This window comes from Prionailurus bengalensis, chromosome E1 (assembly GCF_016509475.1).
Source record: "Prionailurus bengalensis isolate Pbe53 chromosome E1, Fcat_Pben_1.1_paternal_pri, whole genome shotgun sequence".
NCBI lineage: Eukaryota > Metazoa > Chordata > Mammalia > Carnivora > Felidae > Prionailurus > Prionailurus bengalensis.
This window is the reverse complement of record NC_057347.1, coordinates 23,535,152-23,561,347: the sequence shown is the minus strand read 5'-3', so window position 1 is coordinate 23,561,347 and position 26,196 is coordinate 23,535,152. Positions and strand designations below refer to the sequence as shown.

Below are 26,196 nucleotides of genomic sequence, written 5' to 3'. Positions count from 1 at the left end.
AATCAGAAAAACACTGGTACGTGTTATAAGTATACCAAAGGCATAAAACAACACTATAAAATACAAAAAATATTAAAAGGTCCATTTATAAATACTTCAGGATACAACTGATATTAAGTATCCTGAATTAATTAATATCAAGATCCATGATTAACCTTCCCAAGAAAAGATCACAAACACCAGTGGTAGTAAAAAGGAGTTGAGCAGATGATGGTTGATAGCCCACCCTCCTCAACCATACAGCATCTTATAGGAAAAGGAGAATTCTTCACTTGTGGAATCAGATAAGGCAAAATCAACCAACCACAGCATAAGCTTGGGCTTGTGCCCCAGTGACAGAATCCACTGAATGAGCATGAGGCACATGCAAGGCGTGTGTGTGCTGTGGCAGTGGAAAAGATTACCTTGGGTTTCACACTACTCAAAAGCCTGAGCTTTTGCTTCTGCTCTTCAAACTGGCGTCTTTTTCTTTCTTCTTCTAAGAGCTTCTGTTGCTGTTCAAATCGTTTTCTGAAGGAAAAGCAACATAGTAAAGAACTAACTGCAGGGGCATTATCAATTGTGTTCTATTCATACTTCTAACAGTTTCAGCAGTATTGCCTTACATTTCTAGAACTAACAACTTCATTGCTAATTAGATATAATTTCCTTATGACAGTACTATTTCCCCAATATATTAATTTCAAAATATATGAAAGGTGTCCAAAAAAATATATGCTTAAATTATAGACATGAATTTATTCCTTGTCTAATTTGGAAGGGGAAGAGACAAATCTTTTGCATTCAAAAGTAATCTCAAAAAACAGGCAAGTAGACAAAAAAGAAAACTCCAACTTGGGAAGGCAGTGTCTCACAGGAGAAAGAACAATGCTTTGGGCATCAGGAAGTCTACATTTGCTAGTAATTGTGTAATCTGGCCTGACAAAGTCGCTTCATTTCTCCGAACTGCCCTTTCTCTAGATGTAAAATTAGAGAGTTGAGTGAGAGGCTCTCTAACGTCTGTCCTTGCTTAAAACTTATATATAATGAAGTATTTCATGAATCTTAAAGGTAACATGACTGTTTGGGCTTCAAATGTGCATTAGAAACCATGTGACTGTTCCTAAAATAACTGCTATCATGTGTCCTCAGGTTTGAATCCCGAGGTCTCTTACTGCTGCTCTTCAGCGAACTGCTTCTGCATGTCTGGGGTGTACTGTGGGCCCGGGGGACGCATTCCCAGGAACGGTGTTTGTCCAAGGTAAGGCATTCCTGCTGCTGGCATTGGCCCCATTGGTATCCCTGCCTGAAAGAAACAAAGGCTTAGAAAATACAATTCTTCCTCTTAATTATTACAAAGAAAAACTATAACTTCCATAAATTCTTTCTTAATATTTTTATTAACGAACTATAGGACTTTCTTAAACAATAGAGTCAAAAAACACAGGCAAAAAATGTAAAGTTCCCCTTACTATCTCACCCCTTTCATTTCCTTCATTGTCGGAGATGTGACCACTGCTAACAGTCTGAGGGTGTGTGTGCATGGAAGCACACGTGCACACACGAGATATATTCTACTCTTTGAAAAGAGGTATCATATCTTACCTGTCTTTGTATTTTCCAGCAATAGGTAAGAGGCTGGCATACAGTAGTTAATCCAAAAATGAGATTAAAACATGCTTTTCTGATATGTATGCTAGGATAATGAATATTTTGATGTTCAGTATCACAGGCCTGATGGCCAAACTTATACAGAAAATAAAATATATTTAATCAGTAATAACTTACATACTAATACCACAGTATAAAGTTTACTCAAGTGTCCAGAAGTAAAAATAGTACCACACTATAGCTAATCACAAAATCTAATAATAATGATGATGGCACTGACAAGAATGATAATGAATAATTTACACTGAGTGGAAATTCTCCTATGCCTCAGCCTTCTCCCTGAAAGGCTCCCCTTCTGTTCCCTAATTGAAATATGGCTATCCCTGGAAGCCCTCTTATCTGGAGATTGCTGCTTCTCTTCCATGTTTCCTGTAAAAGGGGAATATTTCTCCTTGCTTCTTCTAAACCTATCCTCTCTTCCTTCAAAAACCTGACTGCATGCATCCTGCTATGTTAGTTGCCCAGATTGCCTAGTCTATGATTCCAGGATTCTTTCAGTTATAGTGAGTGAAGAATGTGTTTGCAATAAAGTGCAACTCCCCTACTTATATAAAATTAATGTAAACCACCAAAAGTTAAATTACCTTAAGGTAAAGATTATATTCACACTATTGGATTTAATATATTCAGACTTTCATCAATTCATTTTTAGTGAAGCGTTTTTTTTTTAACAAGACTAAGATATCAAAATTAAAAAAAATTTTTAACATTTATTTATTTTTAAAAAAAATTTTTTTTCAACATTTATTTATTTTTGGGACAGAGAGAGACAGAGCATGAACGGGGGAGGGGCAGAGAGAGAGGGAGACACAGAATCGGAAACAGGCTCCAGGCTCTGAGCCATCAGCCCAGAGCCCGACGCGGGGCTCGAACTCACGGACCGCGAGATCGTGACCTGGCTGAAGTTGGACGCTCAACCGACTGCGCCACCCAGGCGCCCCAACATTTATTTATTTTTGAGAGACAGAGAGAGATAGAGCACAAGCAGGGGAGGAGCAGAGAGAGAGGGAGACACAGAATCCAAAGCAGGCTCCAGGCTCCGAGCTATCAGCACAGAGCCCGACACGGGGCTTGAACTCACAGACTGCGAGATCATGACCTGAGCTGAAGTCAGCCACCCAACCGACTGAGCCACCCATGCACCCCTAAGATATCAATTTTAATCTAACAATGTTTGTTGAAGAAGTCCTGTTAAGTGTTTCCCTCAAAATATTTGTTTTAGAAATTATCAAAAATACCACCATGGGGTATCTGGGTGGCTAAGTCAGTTAAGCATCCAACTTTGGCTCAGGTCATGATCTCACAGGTCATGGGTTCAAGCCTTGCGTTGTGCTCTGTGCTGACAGCTCAGAGCCTGGAGCCTGTTTTGGATTCTATGTCTCCCTCTCTCTCTCTCTCTGCCCCTCCCCTGCTTATAATCTCTCTCTGTCTTTCTCTCTCTCTCTCTCAAAAATAAACATTGAAAAAAAACTTAAAAAATGTCACCTCATACTGAATCTTGAAAAAAGTGCACCTCCCTGTAATAGCAGAGGATTGGAGGATACAAATAATATAGGTAAAGCACTTAGAGCACTGTGTAGCATATATGAGTAAATAGCAGCTATTATAATTATTAAAAGTTACTGACAACAAAGAAGTACTCTCTCAAAAACAATAATGATCCCATTTTTTTCCCGGAACAAAATAAGATTCTGCAAGCAAATACAGAATTAAGGCAACTAGATAAGAAAAATGAACACTTAACAGTTACAATATAGGTATCATTTTATTGTGTTCATGCCATATGCCAGCTATAGAATTAGGGATTTACATACATTATTCTCAATATACGTAAGATCGTTAGAGTTAGAGAATTTCTGATAATGATCAACAAGAATATCTTATTAATAAGAATGTCTTATTAATAACACTAATGAAGCCCCTACTATGTCCCAGGGACTCTTCTAAGGGTTTTATGTATATTAATTAACTTAATCCTTATAACAAACCTATGCAGTAGGTGCTACTATTATTCTCATTTTACAGATGAGGAAACGGAAGTACAAAAGAGACAACTACCTTACTTACTGCTTGTAAGTGACAGAGCCAAGATTAGAAACAGGCAGCTTCTGGTTCCAAAGTGCATATTCTCCATCATTATGTTACGCTGCCTCTCCAATTACCAACCACAGATTCAGACTTAAAACAAATTTTAATCTGTTTTTGTGTCTATTCATATGCTCAGGCATATACCTGCTCAATGAATAGTAGTAGCTTGGAAGCCTTATGAATGGCTTTAGGACTTTACAATAGGAGTTATAAGTAATACATATTACTTAATTACTAACACTCTTTATTGTAAATCTTGAGTGGGGATGGCAATGTATACTTACTTTTAATCACAGCGTGGTTCTCCTGGTGCTAAAAATTAGCACCATAGTCCTAGGACTACATTTTTTTTCTAGCTTTATTTAAATAAAATAATTTACTTAATCAATCCCCTACTTTTTCCAGCTTTACTGAGCTACAGTTGATATAACACTGTAATTTTAAGGTATGCAGCCTATTGATTTGATACACTTATATACTGCAAAATGATTACCACCACAGCATTAACTAATATCTCCATCATGTCACATAATCACCATTTCTTTTTTGTGGTGAGGGATTAAGTTCCTTTTTAAATTGACTTCATTTACCCAAGGCACATAAAATGCAAAAGAAACCACTCAACTCATACAGACTAACAGACCAGATATTCCACAAAAATAATAAAGAATAAAAGAAGGAAAGGTATTATACACTTTGCCTTCCTATTTAGAAAATTCTGTTCTTCAAGAAGATTCAAACTTGCTAAATGGCATTTTGTCTTTTTCAAATTCCTGAAAAGTTAGTTTATACATTCATACAGTCTAATTCTTTTAAAATCTAGATAAACCTAAAGGTTAAGAAATACTAATCATTAGTTATATGCTGGGTGAATGACAGGACAAAAGAAATAACTCAGAAATCTGAGATACATCCAATCAACTGCTAAAGACATTCAAGATAAAGAAGTTCACTCCCAAGATGAAGAATATTGAAGGCTACTGAAGATTTGAGTGACTGGAGAGATATCACAGACCAAAAAAGTTAAAAATGTCAGTTTCAATAAAAATCCCAGCAGATTTTATGTGGAATTTGACAAGCTGATCTTAAAACTTATCATGAAGAGGAAAGAACCATGAATAGCTATAATTCTTTAAAAGAAGAACAAGGAGGATCCACACTAGCAGATATCAAGGCTTATCTTAGGCTAGATTAGGAGACTAAGATACTTATTGATGCAGGGACAGACAGAAATAGCAATGGGACAAACAGAAGAGCTCAGAAACTAATCCAAAGCATATCAAGAAATTGGATAGTACAGCATTTTGGAAATCAATGAGTAAAGAATGGGATATTGATAAATGATTTGGAGAAAACTGGCTACTCAAATGGAAAATAATAAAATTAGACCTTTAGACTCACATATCTGATAGCACAGAACAATTCCAGGTTGATTTAGTAAGAAGAATAATATTATGATCGCAGGGTAGGACTAGGTCTAATGAGGCACACAAGAGATCAGACCATAAAAGAAATGATTTATCCATCTGACTTAACTTCTACATGACCTCACCAAAAAATTAAAAAACAAGCCAAAGTATAGGAGGAGATATTGGCAACACAAATAACCACAAAGGTAAGAATCTGGAAGATATAATGAACTCTTAGAAATCAATAAAAACAAAACAAATAGCAACAAATTGGAAGCAACTTACATGTCCACCAACAGAAGAATATATACTCATGCAGTGGAACACTACACAGTAGCTATATGAATATATTTGGCAGCACTCTATAACAGGGATAAATTCTGGGGCAAAACAATGTCAACTAAAAAACTCAAATGCAGAAGGGTACATGCTTACATAAACCTTTAAAACCTGGACAATATATAATATTCATGAATATTCAAACATGTAAAACAGGAGAAGTACAAGAAGACATATGAAAACACTAAGCACTCAATTCATGATAGTGATAACTATCTCTGGGGAAGTAGAAGAAGGAAATTATAACTGTTTTGTTCATTTCTTTTAAAAATGTGAAGCAAATACAGCATGTTAACATTTGATGAAAGGACAAGACTATCTCCATAGAAAATTCCAAGGAATCTACAAAAAAATTCCTAGAATAAGTGAGTTCAGCAAGGTTGCAGGTTACAAAACAAGTATGCCCAAATCAACCACATTTCTATATACTGGCAATGAACAGAACATTGAAATAAAAACTACAATGCCATTTATAATTACTCAAAAACTTAGATGTAAATCTAACAAAAAATTTAAGGAACTTAAATGCCAAAAACTATACAGTGCTGATGACAGAAATCAAAGATCTAAACAAATGGAGAGACATACCATGCTCATATATTGCAAGAATCTACATATTAAAGATGTCAATTTTCCCCAAATTGATAAAAAGGTTTACCGTAATTCCTATCAAAACTCCAACCAGACTTTTCATAGATAGATATAGGCAACGTTATTCTAAAACTTATATGCAAAGACAGATAAACCAGAAGAGTTAAAATAATTTTGAAAAGAAGAATAACATGGGAGAACTTGTTATACAGCTACACAGATTTAGTCAGTAATCAAAATCTCCCAACAAGAAAAGTCCTGGACCTAATGGCTTTGCTATTGAATTCTACCAAACGTTTAAAGAAAAAACAAACAACTTAGACTTCATGAAACTTTAAAAATTTGTACATTAAGAGACACTACCCACAGAGTAAAAGGGAAACCCACAGAATGGGAGAAAACATTTGCAAATCATATATCTGATAAGGGATTAATATCCAAAATATAGACACAACTCTCACAATTAATTCACCAACAAAAAACCCAATTCAAAGAAGGGCAAAAGACTTAAACATTTCTCCAGTGAAGATATACAAATGGCCAATAACCACATGAAAAGATACTCAACATCATTTACTAGAGAAATGAAAACCAAAACTACAATGATATACTACCTCACGCACATTAGGACAACTACTATAAAAAAAACAAAAAACAAAACAAAACCAAAAACACCAGGGGACACCTGGCTGACTCAGTTGGTAGAGCATACGACTTGATCTCAGGGTCACAAGTTCAAGCCCCACATTGGATGTAGAGCCTGCATAAGGAAAAAACAAAACAAACAAACAAACAACAACAACAACAACAACAAACCAGAATGGGAGTAGTTTGGGAAAGATAGCAGAGTAGGAGGATCCTGAGCTCACCTCCTCCCATGGGCACATCAAGACAGGAGCTACATCTATGCGACTAATTCTGAAAACAACCTGCAGACTGACAGAATAGACCTTCCACAGTGAATTACAGAGAGAAAACCACATCAAAAGGGGTAGGAGGGGAGCTAAATGAGATGGAAATAAGCAATATGCCTGATGAAGAATTCAAAGTAATGGTCACAAAGATACTCTCTGGACTTGAGAAAATAGTGAGAATCTAAGTGAGACCATCAATGAAGATATAGAAAATATAAAAAAGAACCAGTCAGGGCTAAAGAATTCAGTAACTGAAATTTAAACATACACTTGGAGAAATCAACAGCAGACTAGAGGAAGCAGAAGAATGGATCAGCAACCTGGAAGACAGAGTAATGTAACGCAACCAAGCTGAACAGCAAAAACAACAGAGTAATAAAAAAATAAAAACAGGTTCAGCAAACTCTGTGACATCATCAAGCGTAGTAACATTCGCTGTACAGGGATCCCAGAAGGAGAAGACAGAGAGAAGAGGTCAGAAAACTTATTTGAAGAAATAATACCTGAAAACTTCCCTAATCTGTGGAAGGAAATAGACATCCAGATCCAGAAATAAGAGAGCCCCCAATAAGAGGAACCCAAGAAGGTCCACACCAAGGCACACAATAATTTAAAAAGTAGTGATAAAGAGAGAATTTTAAAAACATCAGAAGAAAACAGTTTACATAAAGCTATCAGCTGACTTTTCAGCAGACACTTTGCAGGCCAGAAGTGAGTGGCATGAAATACTCAAACTCAAAGTGCTGAAAGAAAAAATCCTGTGAACAACATACTCTACCCAGTAAGGTTATTATTCAGAATAGGAGCAATAAAGAGTTCCCCAAACATACAGAAGTTAAAGGACTTCATCACTAAACCAGCCTTACAAGAAATGTTAAAGGGAATTCTTTGGAAAGAAAAAAAAAGCCATAATCAGGAGTAAGAAAATTATGAAAGGAAAACAATTTCACAGGTAAATACAAACATAAAATAAAAGCAGATTAATCACTTATAAAACCAGCATGGAGGTTAAAGCTCAAAAGCAGTAAAGAGAATTATAAGAATCAGTCAAGTGATTTGCAAAATAGAAGGATGTAAAATATGACATTGTATTCATAAAACGTGGGGGTGGGGAGTAAAAATCTAGTGCTATTAGTATGGGCTCAAACTTAGGTGACCATCAACTTCATATAGACTGCTACACGCAAAACATGTTATAAAAGAACCTAATGGTAACCACAAATCAAAAACCTATAATAGAAAAAAATAGAGAAGAATCCAAACGTAACACTAAAGAAAGCCATCAAACCACAAGGAAAAAGAGCAAGAGAAAAAGGAACAAAGAATGACAAAAACAATCATAAAGAAGTAACAAAATGGCAATGAATACATGCCTATCAATAATTATTTTATTTTATTTATTTTTTAACGTTTATTATTGAAAGACAGAGAGAGACAGAGCATGAGCATGGGAGGGGCAGAGAGAGGAGGAGACACAGAATCTGAAGCAGGCTCCAGGCTCTGAGCTGTCAGCACAGAGCCCAATGTGGGGCTCGAACTCACAAACTGCGAGATCATGACCTCAGCCAAAGTCGGACACTTAACCGACTGAGCCACCCAGGTGCCCCTGTTTTATTTAAAAAAATTTTTTTTTCTTTTTAACGTTTATATTTATTTTTGAGACAAGGAGAGACAGAGCATGAATGGGGGAGGGTCAGAGAGAGAGGGAGACACAGAATCTGAAACAGGCTCCAGGCTCTGAGCTGTTAGCACAGAGCCCGACGTGGGGCTCAAACTCACGGACCGTGAGATCATGACCTGAGCCAGAGTCAGACGCTTAACCGACTGAGCCACCCAGGCGCCCCTGTTTTATTTTTTTAAAGTAAGCTCTATGTCCAACAGGGAGCTTGAACTCACAACCCTAAGATTAAGAGTTGCATGCTTTACTGACTGAGCCAGCCAAGAGCCCCTCGGTAATTACTTTAAATGTAAATGGACTAAACTTTCAAATCAAAAAACATAGGGTGACTGAATGGATAAAAAACAAGATCCATTTATATGTTGCCTACAAAAGACTCACTTCAGAGCTAAAGATACATGCAGACTGAAAGTAATAAGGGATGTAAAAACATTTGCCATGCAAATGGAAGTGTAAATGTTGTTACCTTAGCTTTCTTTTCATCGTACAAGACAGACTTTAACAAGAGACAAAAGGACAACAAGGGAATATAACAATCGCCAATACCTATACACAACATAGAAGTACCTAAATACATAAAGCAAATATTAACAGACATAAAGGGAAAAAATTGACAGTAATACAAAAATAGTAAGAGACTTTAACATTTCACTTACATCCATGTAGAGATCATCCAGAGAGAAATCAACAAGGAAACAGTGGCTCTGAATGACACGTGGATCAGAGGGATCTAACAGACATATTCGGAACATTTGGCCCCAAGACAGTGGACTACACATTCTTTTCAAGTGCACATGGAACATTCCCCAGGACAGATGACATATTAGTCCACAAATCTCAATAAATTAAAAAAACTGAAATCATATTATGCAGTTTTTCCAAACACAACAGTATGAAACTAACAATCAACTACAAGCAAAAATCTGAAAAAACAAACAAACAAACAAACAAAAAAACAAAAAACAAATATATGGAGACTAAATAACATACTTAACAATGAATGGGTCAATCAAGTAATCAAAGAGGAAATCTCAAAATAGATGGAGACAAATGAAAATGAAAACACAATTGTCCAAAATCTTTGGGATGCAGCAAAAGCTGTTCTAAGAGGGAAGATTATAGCAATATAGTCTTACATCAAGAAACCAGAAAAATCTCAAATAAATAACCTAACCTTACATCTGAAGAAACTAGGAAAAAAAAAAAGCCCAAAGACAGTAAAAGGAAGGAAATAATAAAGATTACAGCAGAAATAAGTAAAATAGAGACTGAAAAAAAACAAAAACAAAAAACAACAACAACCCAATAGAACAGATTAATGACACCAGGAGCTGGTTCTTTCAAAAGGTAAACAAAATTGATAAACCTTTAGCCAGACTCACCAAGAAAAAAGGGAAGACTCTAAATAAATAAAGCCAGAAATGAAGGAGAAAAAACCACACAAAGGATTATAAGAGAATACTATGAAAAATTATATACCAACAAATGGGCAACCTACAAGAAATGGATAAATTCCTAGGAATATGTAACATTCTAAAACTGAATGAGAAAGAAGAAATAGAAAATTTGAACACTGATTACTTGCAATGAAATCGAATCAGTGATCAAAAACTCCCAAAAAAACAGAAGTCCAGGACCAGACAGCTTCACAGGTGAATTCTACCAAACATTTAAAGAAGAGTTAATGCCTATTCTTCTCAAACAATTCCAAAAAATAGAACAGGAAGGAAAGCTTCCAAATTCATTCTATGAGGCCAGGATTACCCATATACCAAAACCAGATAAAGTCACTACAAAAAAACAAAAACAAAAACAAAAACAAAAAAAAAAAAAAAAAGAGAGAGAGAGAGAAAACTATAGGCAAATATGTCTGCAAAACATAGATATAAAAATCCTCAACAAAATATTAGCAAACCAAATCTAACAACACGTTAAAAAAATCATTCACCATGATCAAATGGGGTTTATTCCAGGGATGTAAGAGTGGCTCAATATCTGCAATCAACACTGATAAATCACATTAACAAGAGAAAGGATAAAAACTGTATGATAATTTCAGTAGAAGCAGAAAAAGCACTTGACAAAATACAACATCCATTCATTAGTAAAAACTCAACAAAATGTGTTTAGAGGGAACATATCTCAACATAATAAAGGCCATATACCCAAAACCCACAGCTATATTCAACAGTGAAAAACTGAGAGCTTTTCCTCTAACATTAGGAACAAGACAAGAGTATTCATTCTCACCACTTTTATTCAACATAGTATTGGGAGTCTTAGTCACAGCAAACAGAGAAGAAAAAGAAATAAAAAGCATCCAAAATAAGGAAGAAGTAAAACTGCCACTATTTGCAGATGACATGATACTATCAATGGGAAACCCTAAAGAGTCCACCAAAAAACTATGATAACTGATAAATGAGCTCAGTAAAGTTTCAGGATACAAAATTAATATACAGAAAACCGTTGCTTTTCTACACACTAATAATGGAAGTAGCAGAAAGAAATGAAGAAAACAATCTCATTTACAATTACACCAGAAGTCATAAAATACCCAGGAATAAATTTAAACAAGGAGGCAAAAGACTCATACTCTGAAAACTATAAGACACTGATAAAAGTAACTGAAGATGACACAAACAAATGGAAAGATAGTCCAAGCTCATAGATTGGAAGAATTAATGTTGTTAAAATATTCATATCACCCAAAGCAACCTGCAGATTCAATGCAATCCCTATCAAAATACCAACATTTTTTCAGAGAACTAGAACAAATAATATACTAAGATGTACTTATATGGAACCATGAAAGAGCTCTATTTGCCAAAGCAATCTTGAGAAAGCTGGAGGTATCACAATCCCAAATTTCAAGATATATTACAAAGCTGTAGTAATCAAAACAATATGGTACCAGTACAAAAAGTGACATAAAGATCAACTGGAACAGGACAGAGCTCCTAGAAATAAACCCATGCTTATACAGTCAGTTAATCTACAATAAAAGAGGCAAGTTCATACAATAGGGAAAAGACAGCCTCTCCAACAAATGGTGCTAGGAAACTGGACAGCTACATGCAAAATAATGAAACTGGGCCACTTTCTTACACCATACAGAAAAATAAGTTCAAAACGGATTGAAGACCTAAATTTAAGACCTGAAACTGTAAAACTCCTAGAAGAAAACATAGGTAATAATTTCTTTGAAATTGGCCACAGAAACATTTTTATAGATATGTCCCCTCAGGCAAGGGAAACAAAAGGAAAATTAAACTTTTGGGACTACGCCAAAATAAAAATCTTGTGCAAAGCAAAGGAAATCATCAACAAAATGAAAAGGCAACCTACTGAATGTAAGAAGATACTTGCAAATAATATACCCGATAAAGGGTTAATATCCAAAGTACTACATAAAGAACTTATATACTTCAATACCATAAAAACAACAAGGCAATTAAAAATGGGACCTCAATAGACATTTTTCCAAGGAAGACATCCAGATGGCCAACAGACACATGAAAAGATGCTCAACATCCCTTATCATCAGAGAAATGCAAATCAAAACTACAATGAGATCATCACCTCACACCAGTCAGAATGGCTGAAATAAAAAATACAAGAAATAACAAGTGTTGACAAGATGTGGAGCAAAAGGAACCTTCCTGCACCTTTGGTGGGAATGCAAATTGGTGCAGCCACTGTGGAAAACAGTATGGAGGTTCCTCAAAAAATTAAAAATAGAGTTACCATATGATCCAGGAATTCCACTACTGGGTATTTTTTATCCAAAGAAAATGAAAACACTATGCACTCCTATGTTTAGTGCTGCATTATTTACAATAGCCAAGATATGAAAGCAGCCCAAGTGTCTACTGATAGATGGATAGAGATGTAATATACATATATATGACATCTTTTATATATATATATAATGTAATATTACTCAGCCAAAAAAAAGAATGAGATCTTGCCATCTGTAATGATATAGAAAGACCCTAGGGATTATAATGCCAAGTGAAACAAGTCACTCAGAGAAACACAAATACTACATGATTTCACTCATATGTGGAATTTAAGAAACAGAACAAAGGAACAGCTCCCTCCACCACCCCCAACCAAGAAAAAAAAAAGAGAAAAGAAAGAAAAGAGAGACAATCCAAAACACAGTCTTTTTTTTTTTTATTAGTTTTCTTTATTTTTGAGAGGCAGAGAGAGACAGAGCATGAGTGGGGGAGGGGCAGAGAGAGAGGGAGACACAGAATCTGAAACAGGGTCCAGGCTCTGAGCTGTCAGCACAGAGCCGGACACGGGGCTTGAACTCACAGACCGTGAGATCATGACCTGAGCCGAAGTCAGACGCTAACCGACTGCGCCAGCCAGGTGCCCAAAACAGACTCTTAAATAAAGAGAACTAGGGGTGCCTGGGTGGCTCAGTCAGTCGAGTGTCTGACTTCAGCTCAGGTCATGATCTCGCAGTTCATGGGTTTGAGCCCCACACGGGGCTCTGTGCTGACAGCTCAGAGCCTAGAGCCTGCTTCGGGTTCTGTGTCTCCATCTCTCTCTGCCCCTCCCTCCCTCTCTCTGTCTTTCTCTCTCTCTCAAAAATAAATAAATGTAAAAAAATTTTAAATAAATAAAGGGAACTAGTGGTTGCTAGATGGAGGTGGCTGGGAGGAGGGTTGGAAAAAAGGGGATCAAGAGTACACTTATCTTGATGAGCACTGAGTAATGTATAGAATTGTTTTCTTTTTAGTTTATTTATTTTGAGAGAGAGAGATAGCACACAAGTGGGGGAGAGGCAGAGAGAAAGGGAGAGAATCCCAAGCAGGCTCCCTGTATAGAATTATTTAATCATTATACTGTACACTTTTCAACAAAAAACATAATATTGCATTCTCTGGTAAACTGTTTCCACTTATTTGCTGCCTTTACTCTAAGATTACACATCTATGTGATGTGCATTCTTCCTGGTATGTTCTTCCCCTTACTGATGTTCGTTTTGGTCACACTACTTTGGTAAGTAGAAGTGACTAATGAATGCAACCTCTGAGAAGAAGCTTTAAAAGTTATAACAGCGTTTGGCCATCTCTTTGCCCTATGCCAAAAGTCTGGGATGTCCTAGGTAAGAGTCTCAGGATAAAGAGAACACAGAGTGGGGTCATAGCCAACCTTCAAAGGACATGCCTTTGTTTTTGTAAGTCAGAGACTTTGGGATTGCTTTTTCTACAGCATAACCTAGCAAAAACTGAGTAACACGGATTTAAAACCTACAAAAGTTCAGGGTGCCTGGGTGACTCGGCTGGTTAAGCGTCCAAATCTTGTTTTTGGCTCAGGTCATGATGTCATGGTGAGATCGAGACCCACATCTGTGCTAAGCATGGAGCCTGCTTGGGATTCTCTCTCTCTGTCCCTCCCTGCTTGTGAATGCGCACTCTCTTCCACTCAAAACGAATAAACATTAAAAAAAAAACCTACAAAAGCTCAATCTATTCCTATTTCTTTCTATTAGAGAGGAATAAGGAATGATTCCAAAAGTCCTCCTAAATCTTTACATACAAATGAAGCCTCATTTGCCTATACAACTTCAACATAACAAGTTTCAACTTAAATTCTGCTTATAAATCCCAAATATTACTTATTTATAAATCATATATATGTGTTTATACGTGATAAATGCACTGAAATAGAAAATTTTAAATAATTGGGTAAAATCAAAATATATGGCATGAAAATATTTTTTAACAGTATGGAAACTTTTTATTCTGGCTGATTTGTGAATGAATATGTTTACTTAAAAAATAACACCATAACACTTTGCATTCAACCATTCAAAGATCAGACTCCTGGATTCAGTTTATTTGGTTACTTGGTTTAAATGGATATCATAGCTAGAGAAGATAATTTACAAAGACATGGAGATCCAAAATGAATCAGCCCATCTTAGGCTGTGCTTACTAAATCCTGACACCATCAATTTCATTTACCGATTCTAAAATAAAGATGTAATAGTATTTGCTTTAATTAGTCAACATCTCACCTGCTCTCACTACATCAGCCTTTTAATGATTCTCCTTCCATCCATTTTTGCCCTCCTCTCTCCCTCCAACCATTCTCTAGTCAGCAGTCAGGATGATCTTTCTGAAATACAAATCTGATTGTGTCATTCCACTGCTTCAAACTATTCAGTGGCTCCCTAATGCTCTTAAGAGAGAATTCAATGTATAATTTGGATAATACAAACTTACTCAAGACTTAGGTTCAAATCCCAACTTCCTATGCAATGTGAGCATCCTCACAAAGCTGCAGATTCCTCCTCAGAAAAATGGAGACACTACCTCTTAAAAGTTGTTATGGGGATTACATAATTCAATATAAAGAAGGCCCTAAGTCTTCCAAACAATGACACTGTTCCTTTCATGAGAGCAATGCTACTTCTATCAATGCTACTTCATGGCATTAGGTCCCTGAACTTCCCAAGATGTCATTCTAAAATTCTTCTTCTTCTTCTTCTTCTTGTCCTAATAATAATAATAATAATAATAATAATAATAATTCTAAGTCACTAATCAAATAAAGTAGTCACCAGATTTTCCTTAAATGATTTATCTTGGTTTCCCCCCACACTCTTATGAACATATCTTCATTTCATTTTGAAGGAAGCCACCTAACATTCAGACTACATTTACTGCCAAATAGAACATTAGGCTCCTAGTATGCAGCTCTTAGTATGTGACACATAACAACAAACAATAACTGTGTAAACTATTGGTTAAAAAAGCCAGTACCTGCATGGCCATAGGTCCTTGGGGCATCTGAGAGCTGTAACTCATCCCTATCATGCCCTGCATATTAGGCTGCACGACAGAGACCATAGGAAATCCTTGTTGCTGCATTGGCATCAGTCCTGCTGAAAAACATAAGGGCATCATTAAAGTCAATATATTTTACAGTCTATTTTCCAAAAACTGTAAGTACATAAACAACTTGTTACTTGGGAAGCAGCACAGTTTAGTGGAAAAGCACAGGCCATGAAGTGGGACAGACTTGAATATGAATTCCAACTCCATTAGTTAATTACTTAGCTATGAGATCTTAGGCGAGTTACAAAACTTCATCTGTAAAGCGAAGATAACAGAATTTTTATGCATATTAAAAAAACTAATATATGACCTAATTGTGACATTTGGCCTTCAAGATGGGCTCCAGCAATCTCTGCCCTTTCATATTCATACCTTTTGTAATTCCCTCCCTCATTGAATAGGGCTCACCAGTGTAACCAATAGGGTATGGTGGAAATGACAGTGTGTAACTTCCAAGGCTAGTTCTTAAAAGCCAATGTATCTTCCTTCTTGCTCTGAGGAAAGCTACTGCCACATCATAAGAATACTCAAGGGGCGCCTGGGTGGCTCAGTTGGTTGAGCGTCCGACTTTGGCTCGGGTCATGATCTCACAGTTGACGAGTTCGAGCCCTGTGTCGGGCTCTGTGCTGACAGCTCAGAGCCTGGAGGCTGCTTCTGACTCTGTGTCTCCCTCTCCCTCTGCCTCTCCCCCGCTCATGCTCTGTCTCAAAAATAAACACAGGGGCGCCTGGGTGGCTCAGTCGGTTAGGCAGCCGACTTCGGCTCAGGTCATGATCTCGCAGTCCGTGAGTTCTAGCCCCACGTCGGGCTCTGTGCTGACAGCTCAGAGCCTGGAGCCTGCTTCATATTCTGTGTCTCCCTCTCTCTCTGATCCTCCCCCGTTCATGCTCTGTCTCTCCCTGTCTCAAAAATAAATAAACGTTAAAAAAAATTTTTTTTAAATAAAGATAAACATTAAAAAAAAAAATACTCAAGCAGTCCTACAGAGAATCCATGTGGCATGGAACTGAAACCTCTTGCCAAAAGGCAGCACAATTTGTCATCCATGAGAGTGAGCCATCTTGGAAACAGACGACCCAGCCCTAACAAACCTTAAGATGCCCACAGCCCTAGTTGACATCTTTACTGCAATCTCTCTGGCCCTGAACCAAAACCACCCAAGTGAAGCCATTTCCAGATACCTGATCTGCAGACACAGTGTCAAATAATAAAATGGATTTTTTAAAAAAAGTTTTGGGGTATTTTTTACACAGCAGCATATAACTAATACAATAACACATATACTAAATAGCATGAACTCTGGATGCCAACTAGAAATGTCACTTGGTACCTCTGCGACTTTGAGTAACTTGCTTAACTTCTATGCCTCGGTTTCTCATCTGTATAACTGTTTAATACCTAATATGCTTGAAGGAATGATCTTCCTCTTGTCTTTCCTTATATGAATAGTTAATATAACATTTACCACAAATAACCATCAGCATGACAATTAAATGATGCAATGGCAGGAAAATGATCATGAGGATAGTATCTCCCAAATTTTTTCAATTTAGTATTCCCAAGAGGGGAGGAGACTGAAGAAACATCCCTTTGGGAATTTAATAAATACTAAGTGCCTACTATATTTTAGGCACAGTTCTAGAGAGCTGGTATTCAACTGTGAATAAAATAAAATCCCAGGGTGCCTGAGTGGCTCAGTTAGTTAAGCATCTGGCTCTTGATTTCAGCTCAGGTCATGATCTTATGGTTCACGAAATGGAGCCCCATGTCAGGCTCTGAGCTCACAATGCGGAGCCTGCTTGGGATTTTCTCTCTCTCTCTCTCTCTCTCTCTCTCTCTCTCTCTCTCTCTTTCTTGAAATAAACAGATAAACTTAAAAAACAAAACTCCCTACCCGTGCCGAACACAAATTTCAATCCAATTTTGCATTTTATTACATCTATGTTGGTTCTAACTAGTTAAAAAAAAAATTAAAGGTCTGAGAAAGTAACCATGCTTATCTTGTGGGTTCTGTGTACCTTAAAGGTTACTTATTCACAGTTTAATTTTAGAAGCATGAACATCCACATTTGTAAGTAACAGAAGTATTGGCATTCACTTATTCATTCAATCATTTATTCAAATATTTGAGGGCCTACTCCTTGTCAGGCATCATTCTAGGGACATGGCAGTGAACAAGTTCCAAGAGGTTCTTACCCTCATGGAACTTACATGTTCTCCCTTTTGCCTCTTTGGACCTACAGTCTTATTCATTTGAATTATTGTTATTTAATTCTTGAATGGGTAATTTAGGTATTTGGTACAATGTTTAAAAGCATAAAAGTATGCACAGTGAAAACTCTGGTCTCTCTCGTCTCCTGTTCACCTACTCATGATCTTTTGGCGACTCTTCCTGTCAGCTTCTCGTATATGCTTTGAGAAACAATCCATGCATAATTTAAAGTCTTCTAATGACTGAAAAGTCTACTCTAACATACTTCATAAAAAGAAAAAAATCTCAAAACAATTCCAAAAGAAAAAATATCAGGCAATCTTTGGGGCTCTCTTCTTGCTCTATATACAGAGTCTTACTTTAAAGTTTATAAAAATGCAAAATCTTGAGCCATGAAAATGAATAACTGTAATGCTTTCCTAAAGAACAAAAGATCTCAAACTATTCTATCCAAATCTGGGACATATCTAATTACAGATAGCTTAAATAATGCATAAATGTGGGCACAATGAAAGGAATACAACTGACTCCTGGAAAAATTTACCTGAAACTCAACCTCCATCACTGATTACAAACGGAGACAAAGTCAGTATGAGGCACTGACCACCTGCTACTGAGCCACTCGTTATCCTTCATCTCTATTGGTGATCTGGGAGTCTCTGTTTCTCCAGCAATTCTACCATAAGCAATCAATATTGGCTTTGTGAGAAGGGCCAGCTTTCAGAAGCAGACTGGTATGTGTCGGGGGTACAGTGAAGAGGGTGTGAGCAGAAAGAAGAGAAGGGCAGACATATTCTTTCTTTGACACTGTGTCCCAGTGGCACAGTACCATGAGTCAAGATTAGATCAGTTCACTATGGTTTCCCTGAAGACACAGCTAGAACTGACTTTGGTGGGGCCTTGTCTGAAACAGAGAGAAGGAATATACCCACTAAAGAAATTGAAGAGAATAAAAATGAGACTTAAAATAATTTATACTGAATCAGAATACGTGATCTCTTATATACATAAAACCAAATTCATACAGAGAAAACACGGTAGTATCAAACAATTAAAGAGGTTCTTTTATCCACTCAACAAACATCCACAGAGCCCCTATAATTTTCTATCAGCATACCGGGTGCTGTAGATACCAACTAGCATAAGGCAGACATAGCCTCTGCCCTAGGGAGCTAACAATCTAGAATTACACAATTTTTGAGAAATTTCAAGCATAGCTGGCATACGGGTTCAAGACTATAGGAAAATTTTACTCTATTTTGCAGCAATAGGACTTCTTTATCCAATTAGTTCCTAAGTTCAGAAACATAACAGTGAAAAATAAAAAGTTTAAAATTTCAGCTTTCACATACCTTGTGGGGGTCTTATTCCACCTGCAACCGGAAACATGAAGCTAAAAACAGAAGAAAAACATATCAGGATCTTCTATGTACAAAGATTTCAAACAAAACATGTAATTCTTTATATACACAAAAGAACTGTGGACAGGGTCCTGACATTTGTTCTGTAGTATGATACTGAACTACCCGATATCAACACAGATCGAACATCCACAGGATGCATGACGGCAGGCATGTCAGTGCAGGGAGAAAAGTTGTGAACTAGAAAACAAGACGTTGAAACTAGTCCTGGCCTGTCACTATGTGACTTCCTTGGATTCCAATTTCTCCATCCATAAATTGAGAAGGTTGGATTATATTCAATTTGGCGAACATTTACTGAGTAACTACTACATGAGGGAACTGAATTAGTGCACAGTCTTGTTGAAGACACGCATGCAAGCTACTAACTGCAGCATCAAATAAAGTGTGCTAAGTGCTATGAGAGGCCCCAAATACTAGTAGAGATGAAAAGAAAAAGATTAATTTGATGGGTTATATCTCGGGGACTTTTGTGAAGTTATCTTTTAAACTGAACCTTGAAGAGAGTCATACCATATAATTTGAGCAAAAGCTCTGAGGCCAGAGCTTTGTGTTTAGAGATTTAGGATTGAATATAAGATACAGGATTAGAGAAGCAAGCAGACAGTAGAGGACCTTTAAGCTGTTTGATTTTACTTTGAATATTGTATGAAGTCAGAGATTATTAATTGTGGTACAACACACATGACAAAATTTTACCATTTTAACCATTTTTAAGTGTATAGCGTGTACCATTAAGTACACTCACAATGTTGTACGACCATCACCATGATCCATTTCAAGAATGTTTTCATTATCCCTAACAAAGACTATACCAATTAAACAAGAACTCACGATCACTCCCTCCCCCAACCCCTGGTAGCTACCACTTTTTGTTTCTATGAATTTGCTATTCTAGCTACCTCACACTAAGTGAAATCATATGATACTTTTATACTTCATAGCTAGCTTATTTCACTTAGCATAATGTTTTCAAGGTTCATCCATGTTGTAGCAGGTATTAGCATTTCATTCCTTTTTATGGCTGAATAACAAATACTCCCTTGTGTGTACATACCACCTTTTGCTTATCCATTCATCTGCTGATGGACACTTGGGTTGTTTCCACCTTTTGGCTGTTGTAAATAATGCTATGAACATTAGTATACAAGTATCTGTGTAAGTCCCTCTTTCAATTATTTTGGGCATATACCTGGGAGTAGAATTGCTGGGTCATATAGTAATTCTGTGTTTATTCTCTGAGAAACTGCCAAACTGTTTTCCACAACAGCTGCACCATTTTACATTCTCACCAGCAATGCATGGGGTTCCAATTTTTCCACATCCTCACCAACAGTAGTTACTTTGTTTTTGTTTGTTTGATAATGGTTATGCTAAGGGGTATGAAGTATTACCTCATGATTTGGATCTGCATTTCCCTGATGTGAGAGGTTCTAAGCAGGAGAGTGAAATGATCAGAAATGTAGTTTAGGTTTTTCTAGAAACACGGTAAGGCAGAGCTTTGAAGCAAAAAGAATCAGCAAAAAAACTAGCACAATAATGTTTATTTTTAAGTTTACTCTGGGAGAACCTATTTATTTTGAGAGAATGTGCACGTGAGCAGGGGAGGAGCAGAGAGAGAGGGAGAGAGAGAATCCCAAGCAGGTTCCATGCTGTCAGTGCAGAGCCCAGAGTGGGGCTCAATCTCACAGACCATGGGATCATGCATGACCTGTGAGACCAAGAGTCGCTCGCTCAACCAACTGAGCCACCCAGGCACCCTCTACCACAATAATCTTAACAAGAGATGAAAAGAGCTATAACCAGAATAGTGATACTGGAAAAGAGGCAGTGAATGAAAGCTATTCAAAAGGAAGAATGAAGAGGACCTGGCAATTGGCAGAATGGGGAAAAGCAGTGAAGCAGCAGAAAGAGCTGAAGACATTGCTGAGATTCTGAGCCTGAGCAAATGGCAAGGATGGTAATACTGTTTCCTAAAAGAAGGAACCCTTGAGTAGGTTTGGGGGGAAGGGCAGTAGATGTGCATCCCTGAGGAGCGATCTAGCAGGCAATCAGAAAAGTAACTCAAGCTCAGGAGAAGAGTCCAGATCAATCTAGCTAGGCTCTTTTATTTTAACATTTATTTATTTGAGAGAGAGAGAGAGAGAGAGAGAGAGAGAGAGAACATGAGCAGGGGAGGGGTAGAGAGAAAGGGAGACACTGAATCTGAAGCAGGCTCCAGGTTCTGAGCTGTCAGTACAGAGCCCAACGCAGGGCGGGGCTTGAACCCACGGACCTCGAAATCATGACCTGAGCTGAAGTCCGACACTTAACAGACTGAGCCACCCAGGGGCCCATGGCTAGGCTCTTTTAAATAAAGGTTAAAAAAAAAAAATTAAGCTCTGGTTGTGAATGAAATAGCCAAGGGAATGTGCATATATAGGGAGACGACAACAACGAGCAACTTGGAGAATTCTTATGGTGAAACTGAGTAGAGAATGGTCATTGAGAACCAAGGGACTTGGTTATAACTGCAAGTTATAACTAAGGAAGAACCATATTTCAGGAAGAAGGAAGTAGTCACCAGTATTTAATGCTGTAGAAAAGCTGATCAGAATGAGGATTAACAAAAAAGATCACTGCTTCCGAAAATGCCGATCTTTGAGTAAACAGTTTTAAGAGGAGGAGAAACTCTTGGATCTGTAGGGAGAAAGGTTTAGGATACAAAAGATATGCTTAGACACAGCCTGGCAGCAAAAGGGATCTGCTTTGAAAAGGAAGAGGGACTTCTTTCTTTGAGAATGGAGGGAAAGAAAATGGAACAATTCAAGGAAGAAAACGTCTGAGTGGGAAAGATTCTTAATCTGGGAGTCAAGGATCTGAAGGGGGTTTCAGGCAATCTTTAGAATCTAGTGAAAGCTAGAAATTATTTGCCAAATTTATGTGTCCTTGCATTTTTCTAGTGTGTAATACCCCCCCTTCCCAGGAAAAAGGCTAAAAACCAAACTTTACAGTCTTTTGGCTCTAACATATTTTTAATTAAAAAAAAAAAGTTCTCAGGTGGCTTACCAAGTTCTAGTTGGACATCTATCTGACTATATGTTATTTATAGCTTTGAAGAGGATCTGAACTGTTAGCAAATTCTGCTGACAAGCAGGCCTGCACCCAAAGAGAGGACTTTTCTGTACTGCACACAAGATGTATTAGCTAAGTAATTTGTTTAACTGGATAGAATGTTTAAACTGCAAGTTGAAATTCAGTAGTATCGTTTTTTTTTTTAAAGGTACTTACATACACTAAGATTTATAAACTTAGAAACAATGCATTTAGATAATCAACTTGTCAAGACTTTTCCAAATCTTAAAGATTTACAATTACCAGTATGTCTTAGTGGCTAAGTAAAAACTGGAAACTGAAGTTACATTTTTTCCAGTTCAGCCATAAATTAACTGTAAAGCTCCATGCAAACCCCTTCACCACCTTGTCCTGTTCCCCCTCTGTCAAATGAGGACACAGAACTGCAAGTCTGCCAAGGTCCCAACTAAGACAATCAAATAGACAAGAATAAATGTACACACATAAAGGTTACCTTGAAAACACAAACAAAAACTGAATGAAGAACATTACTGACAAACATGATTTGCTCCAGTAATTATTTAGCAACCCAAACTCCTTAGTGACCTATGTACCATTCGTATGATTCTCTGGAATGTTTAGACTAACAGCAACGTGCTTCAAGACTGGTTGGACAAGCAGCTAAGACACTGATAAGAAAGCATAAGTTTGGCCAAAAAAAAAAAAAAAAAAGCCAAAACCAACCAAACAAAAGCCCCCCAAAACTGGGCAGCAAGATGACCAACAATTTATTTTCAAAGGTAAAACCCACTATTTTTACTGATAGCCTAGCACGAAAGCAGAACTGATGTCTACTTGCCACATGCGTACCTCACTCGTTCCCCCTTTCAGTTACCTTTGCTACTAACCTGCACTTCTCAGGCATGGACTCCAGCAACACTTCCTCAAGGATCTCCCTACCTCCAGAGTCTACAAGATACAGCTCATATAGCAGAGGTGAGGCGCATCTTCCTAAAGGACCATTTGATAAGGCTATTCCTGGGGTTAAAACTATGTATTGATTCCCCCTTATATGGAATTTCCTTAGTTTATATCCAAGGCCCCCTCCTGTTCCAGCACAATTTTTTTTTCAGTTTTATCTCATAAATCTCATCTCCCACTTAGTGTCACAATCCATCTGGCCTATGTGCTATTCCCCTTGCGTTCAGTAGGCCTTCACATCTCCTATGACAATCCCTTGACCACTTCCTCTTCCTCCAACTGAGGCCCAGATAAAATAGTCCTTTGCTTTCAATGTGTCTTGAATCCACAAATATTTATAGAATGTTTTCTTTTTTAAAAAAATTTTTTTTAATGCTTATTTTTGAGAGAGACAGAGACAGAGCATGAACGAGGAAGGGTCAGAGAGAGGGAGACACAGAATCCGAAGCAGGCTCCAGGCTGTCAGCACAGAGCCCGACACCGGGCTCGAACTCACGGACCATGAAATCATGACCTGAGCCAGAGTCGGACGCTTAACCGACTGAGCCACCCAGGCGCCCCTAGAATGTTTTCTATGTTAGAATGTGCCAGAAGCAGTGGAAGAGAAAGTGGAAGAGAAAAAGATGAGGAAGCCCTTAAGGAGTTTATAAAAGAGCAGGAAAAAAATAGACAAATGATAATATTCCAGAAGGATACAGACTAATCAAGATCTTTCAACAATTTTTTCTCTGTTGTAGTTGTCTTAAAAATTTTTTTTTTTCTACTTCACATCTCTTGGGTAAATTTTGCCCTTTTTATGTAACTCTACCATTTATTTTAAAGTAGCCCAATCAGGATACCTATCAAAAGTAGGCTAACATTAATAAAGCTGGAAAATGCCACTGCTTTTTGTTTAGTCTCTCAGAATAGAAACAAGTATCTAAGAAAAATGGTACCTTACAGCTTCTGGATTTTCTCCACTAAAAGCTAAGAAACAATGCCTGGCTCTTCCCTTAGAAATATACTTAGGCTACCATAATGTTAAAAACCATACTATCCTTTCTTTATTGAGCATACAGCTTTTCAGCCCCAGAAAGTTTCCAATATATGTAACGCTCACCACACATTTTTCGAGGCAAGGATCATTTTAACTACTTTTCCTTCTCATATATATCCTCTAGTTTTAGAAGGCAGATGTTACTCTAAACAAATTTTATAGATGAAAGAAATTTTAAAATCAATCATTCTAACTTCTATCACAACTCAGGCCACACTTATTTTTTAAAATGTGTGTTCATGGACTGGTGACATTAAAATACTGTAAACTAAGGAGAATGATCCACTCAACTTTCTGCACCTAAGGTCTTCCCCACCCACCCAAAACAGAAACGAAACCAAACCACCAAAAGAAAACCCCTGGGCCTAAAATACCAAATTCTTTTAAGTTTATATTTTTCCCAGAACTTCGTGCTATGATTAATCATATACTTGATCAAATTAATGCCACTCGAGAACATTTTAGAAACTGTTATCACATATAGAAAAGACATTATTACACATGTGTCTTCTGCAGCCAAAACCTGACTTATATCAAGTATTCATAAAAGACTGCGATGAAACAGCGTAAATTAGAAAAACAGTTTTAAATCTAAAGTGAAAGATGTGTAGAGGAAACGAAAAATGGGGCTGCACACAGGTGGTTTATTCAACAGCCACCGCCTTTTTTTCCTAGCCTATATATAAACACTGCAGGAGGTGATAATTTTAAAGACTACACTTCAGTAGTGTCTGTGACTCCAAAATTAAAACACTGCCTATCAAAAAACTAACACTTTGTTTTCCAAAAATAATTTAGGATGCTGAAGATAAAGCGCTAATTTTATCTTCAAATGTGTATGCACTATGTGTTGGCTAACAAAACAAACTCAGCCTAGGTCATTATACAAGTGGGGTGAAAACTTCCCAGAACAAAATTTCCTTCAGTGATGAACTTGTCAAGTTGCAAACGTTCTTCTCCTTTATCATTCTGGACATGAGAACCACAGGCAATTACTTATATGGCAGAGGGCAGATTTGTTTAAGGTCTAAGTAAAAGCCTGGAAGCTTTGTTTTAATAACTGCGTAACTGCTGTTTAATAGTGATTTGATTTTAATAAGGAGACAAGACTTAAGAGTTACGTCTACGCCCATTCAAACGTCTTCAGATTTTCCTGCTGTTTGTCGTGTGTTAAGGAGATAAAAAGGACAGAACATTCTAAAAGGGGGGGGGGGGGGAAGACGAATAGTACACACACCTCTTGCAAACAGCTATTCAGCTTTGTGACCAGATCTTTCCCTTTGTGACCAGAGCCTTCCCGACTCTATCCCTGCTCAAGCCCGGCAAGCCCTGGGAAAGGGAAGTCTGGTCGCTCGGAGCGAGGCGTCGGGGTTGCTGCTCTCCCCAGCCTGGCTGGGTGCCAGCTCAGCCAAGCGGACCCTCACCTCCTGCTCCTCCTCCTCTTCTCCTCCCCGCACTGGGACGCTCTCGCTCACTGCTCGGCCCCAGCACCAGTGCCCCTGAGCCTGGGAAACAGGACACGGATGTCGGGCTCCTCCACCCACTCGGCCTAGATCCCCGGGGGGACCCCTTTCTCCCGTAGCCCAGTGCCAAAGGAAAAAGGGGTCGAAGCGGGCGAAAATCGTCATAACCTCCAAACAGTCCTCGCCCCTGCGGAGCCAGCCCTGGGACCCGACTCGGCTCTTCACACCCACCTGCCTGCCCCGGCGGCCCCCGCGCCGGCTCCCGCGGCCCCGCCGCCCCCAGCTCCCGTTCCTGGCCGCAGCGCCATCTTTCTCCGGGCCCGCCGTCGCCACCTTACAAGCAGCTGTCAGCTGAAGACAGCCACTTCCGGGGCAAAAGCCAGCCCCACCAAGCCGCGAACTCGGCGACGGGGCGGGGCCTGCGCCCACGTGATCCCCCGCGCCCCAGAGGCGGAGGCAGGGGCGGCGGCCGCGCGCTCTCGCCCCGTGACTCCACCGCC

At 38.1% G+C, this 26,196-nt stretch overlaps 1 protein-coding gene across 34 annotated transcripts in view; it reads right to left on the bottom strand.

Annotated features, from left to right (window-relative positions):
• The window catches only part of SYNRG (synergin gamma), an 86,538-nt gene extending 60,418 nt beyond the window's left edge, over positions 1–26,120 (bottom strand). For 12 of the 34 annotated variants that reach the window (XM_043583761.1, XM_043583768.1, XM_043583771.1 and 9 more), the window contains exons 1-5: positions 25,928–26,091; positions 19,094–19,134; positions 15,455–15,576; positions 1,155–1,285; positions 405–510 (exon numbers count right to left, since the gene is read on the bottom strand). In XM_043583761.1, the coding sequence (XP_043439696.1) occupies positions 405–510; positions 1,155–1,285; positions 15,455–15,576; positions 19,094–19,134; positions 25,928–26,004 (477 nt within the window). In that variant the 5' untranslated portion in view covers positions 26,005–26,091. Of the gene's footprint in view, positions 1–404; positions 511–1,154; positions 1,286–15,454; positions 15,577–19,093; positions 19,135–25,927 lie in introns of all 34 variants that reach the window. The other 22 variants (XM_043583759.1, XM_043583764.1, XM_043583777.1 and 19 more) reach the window with 7 other exon arrangements.
• Positions 26,121–26,196: the final 76 nt, after the last annotated feature.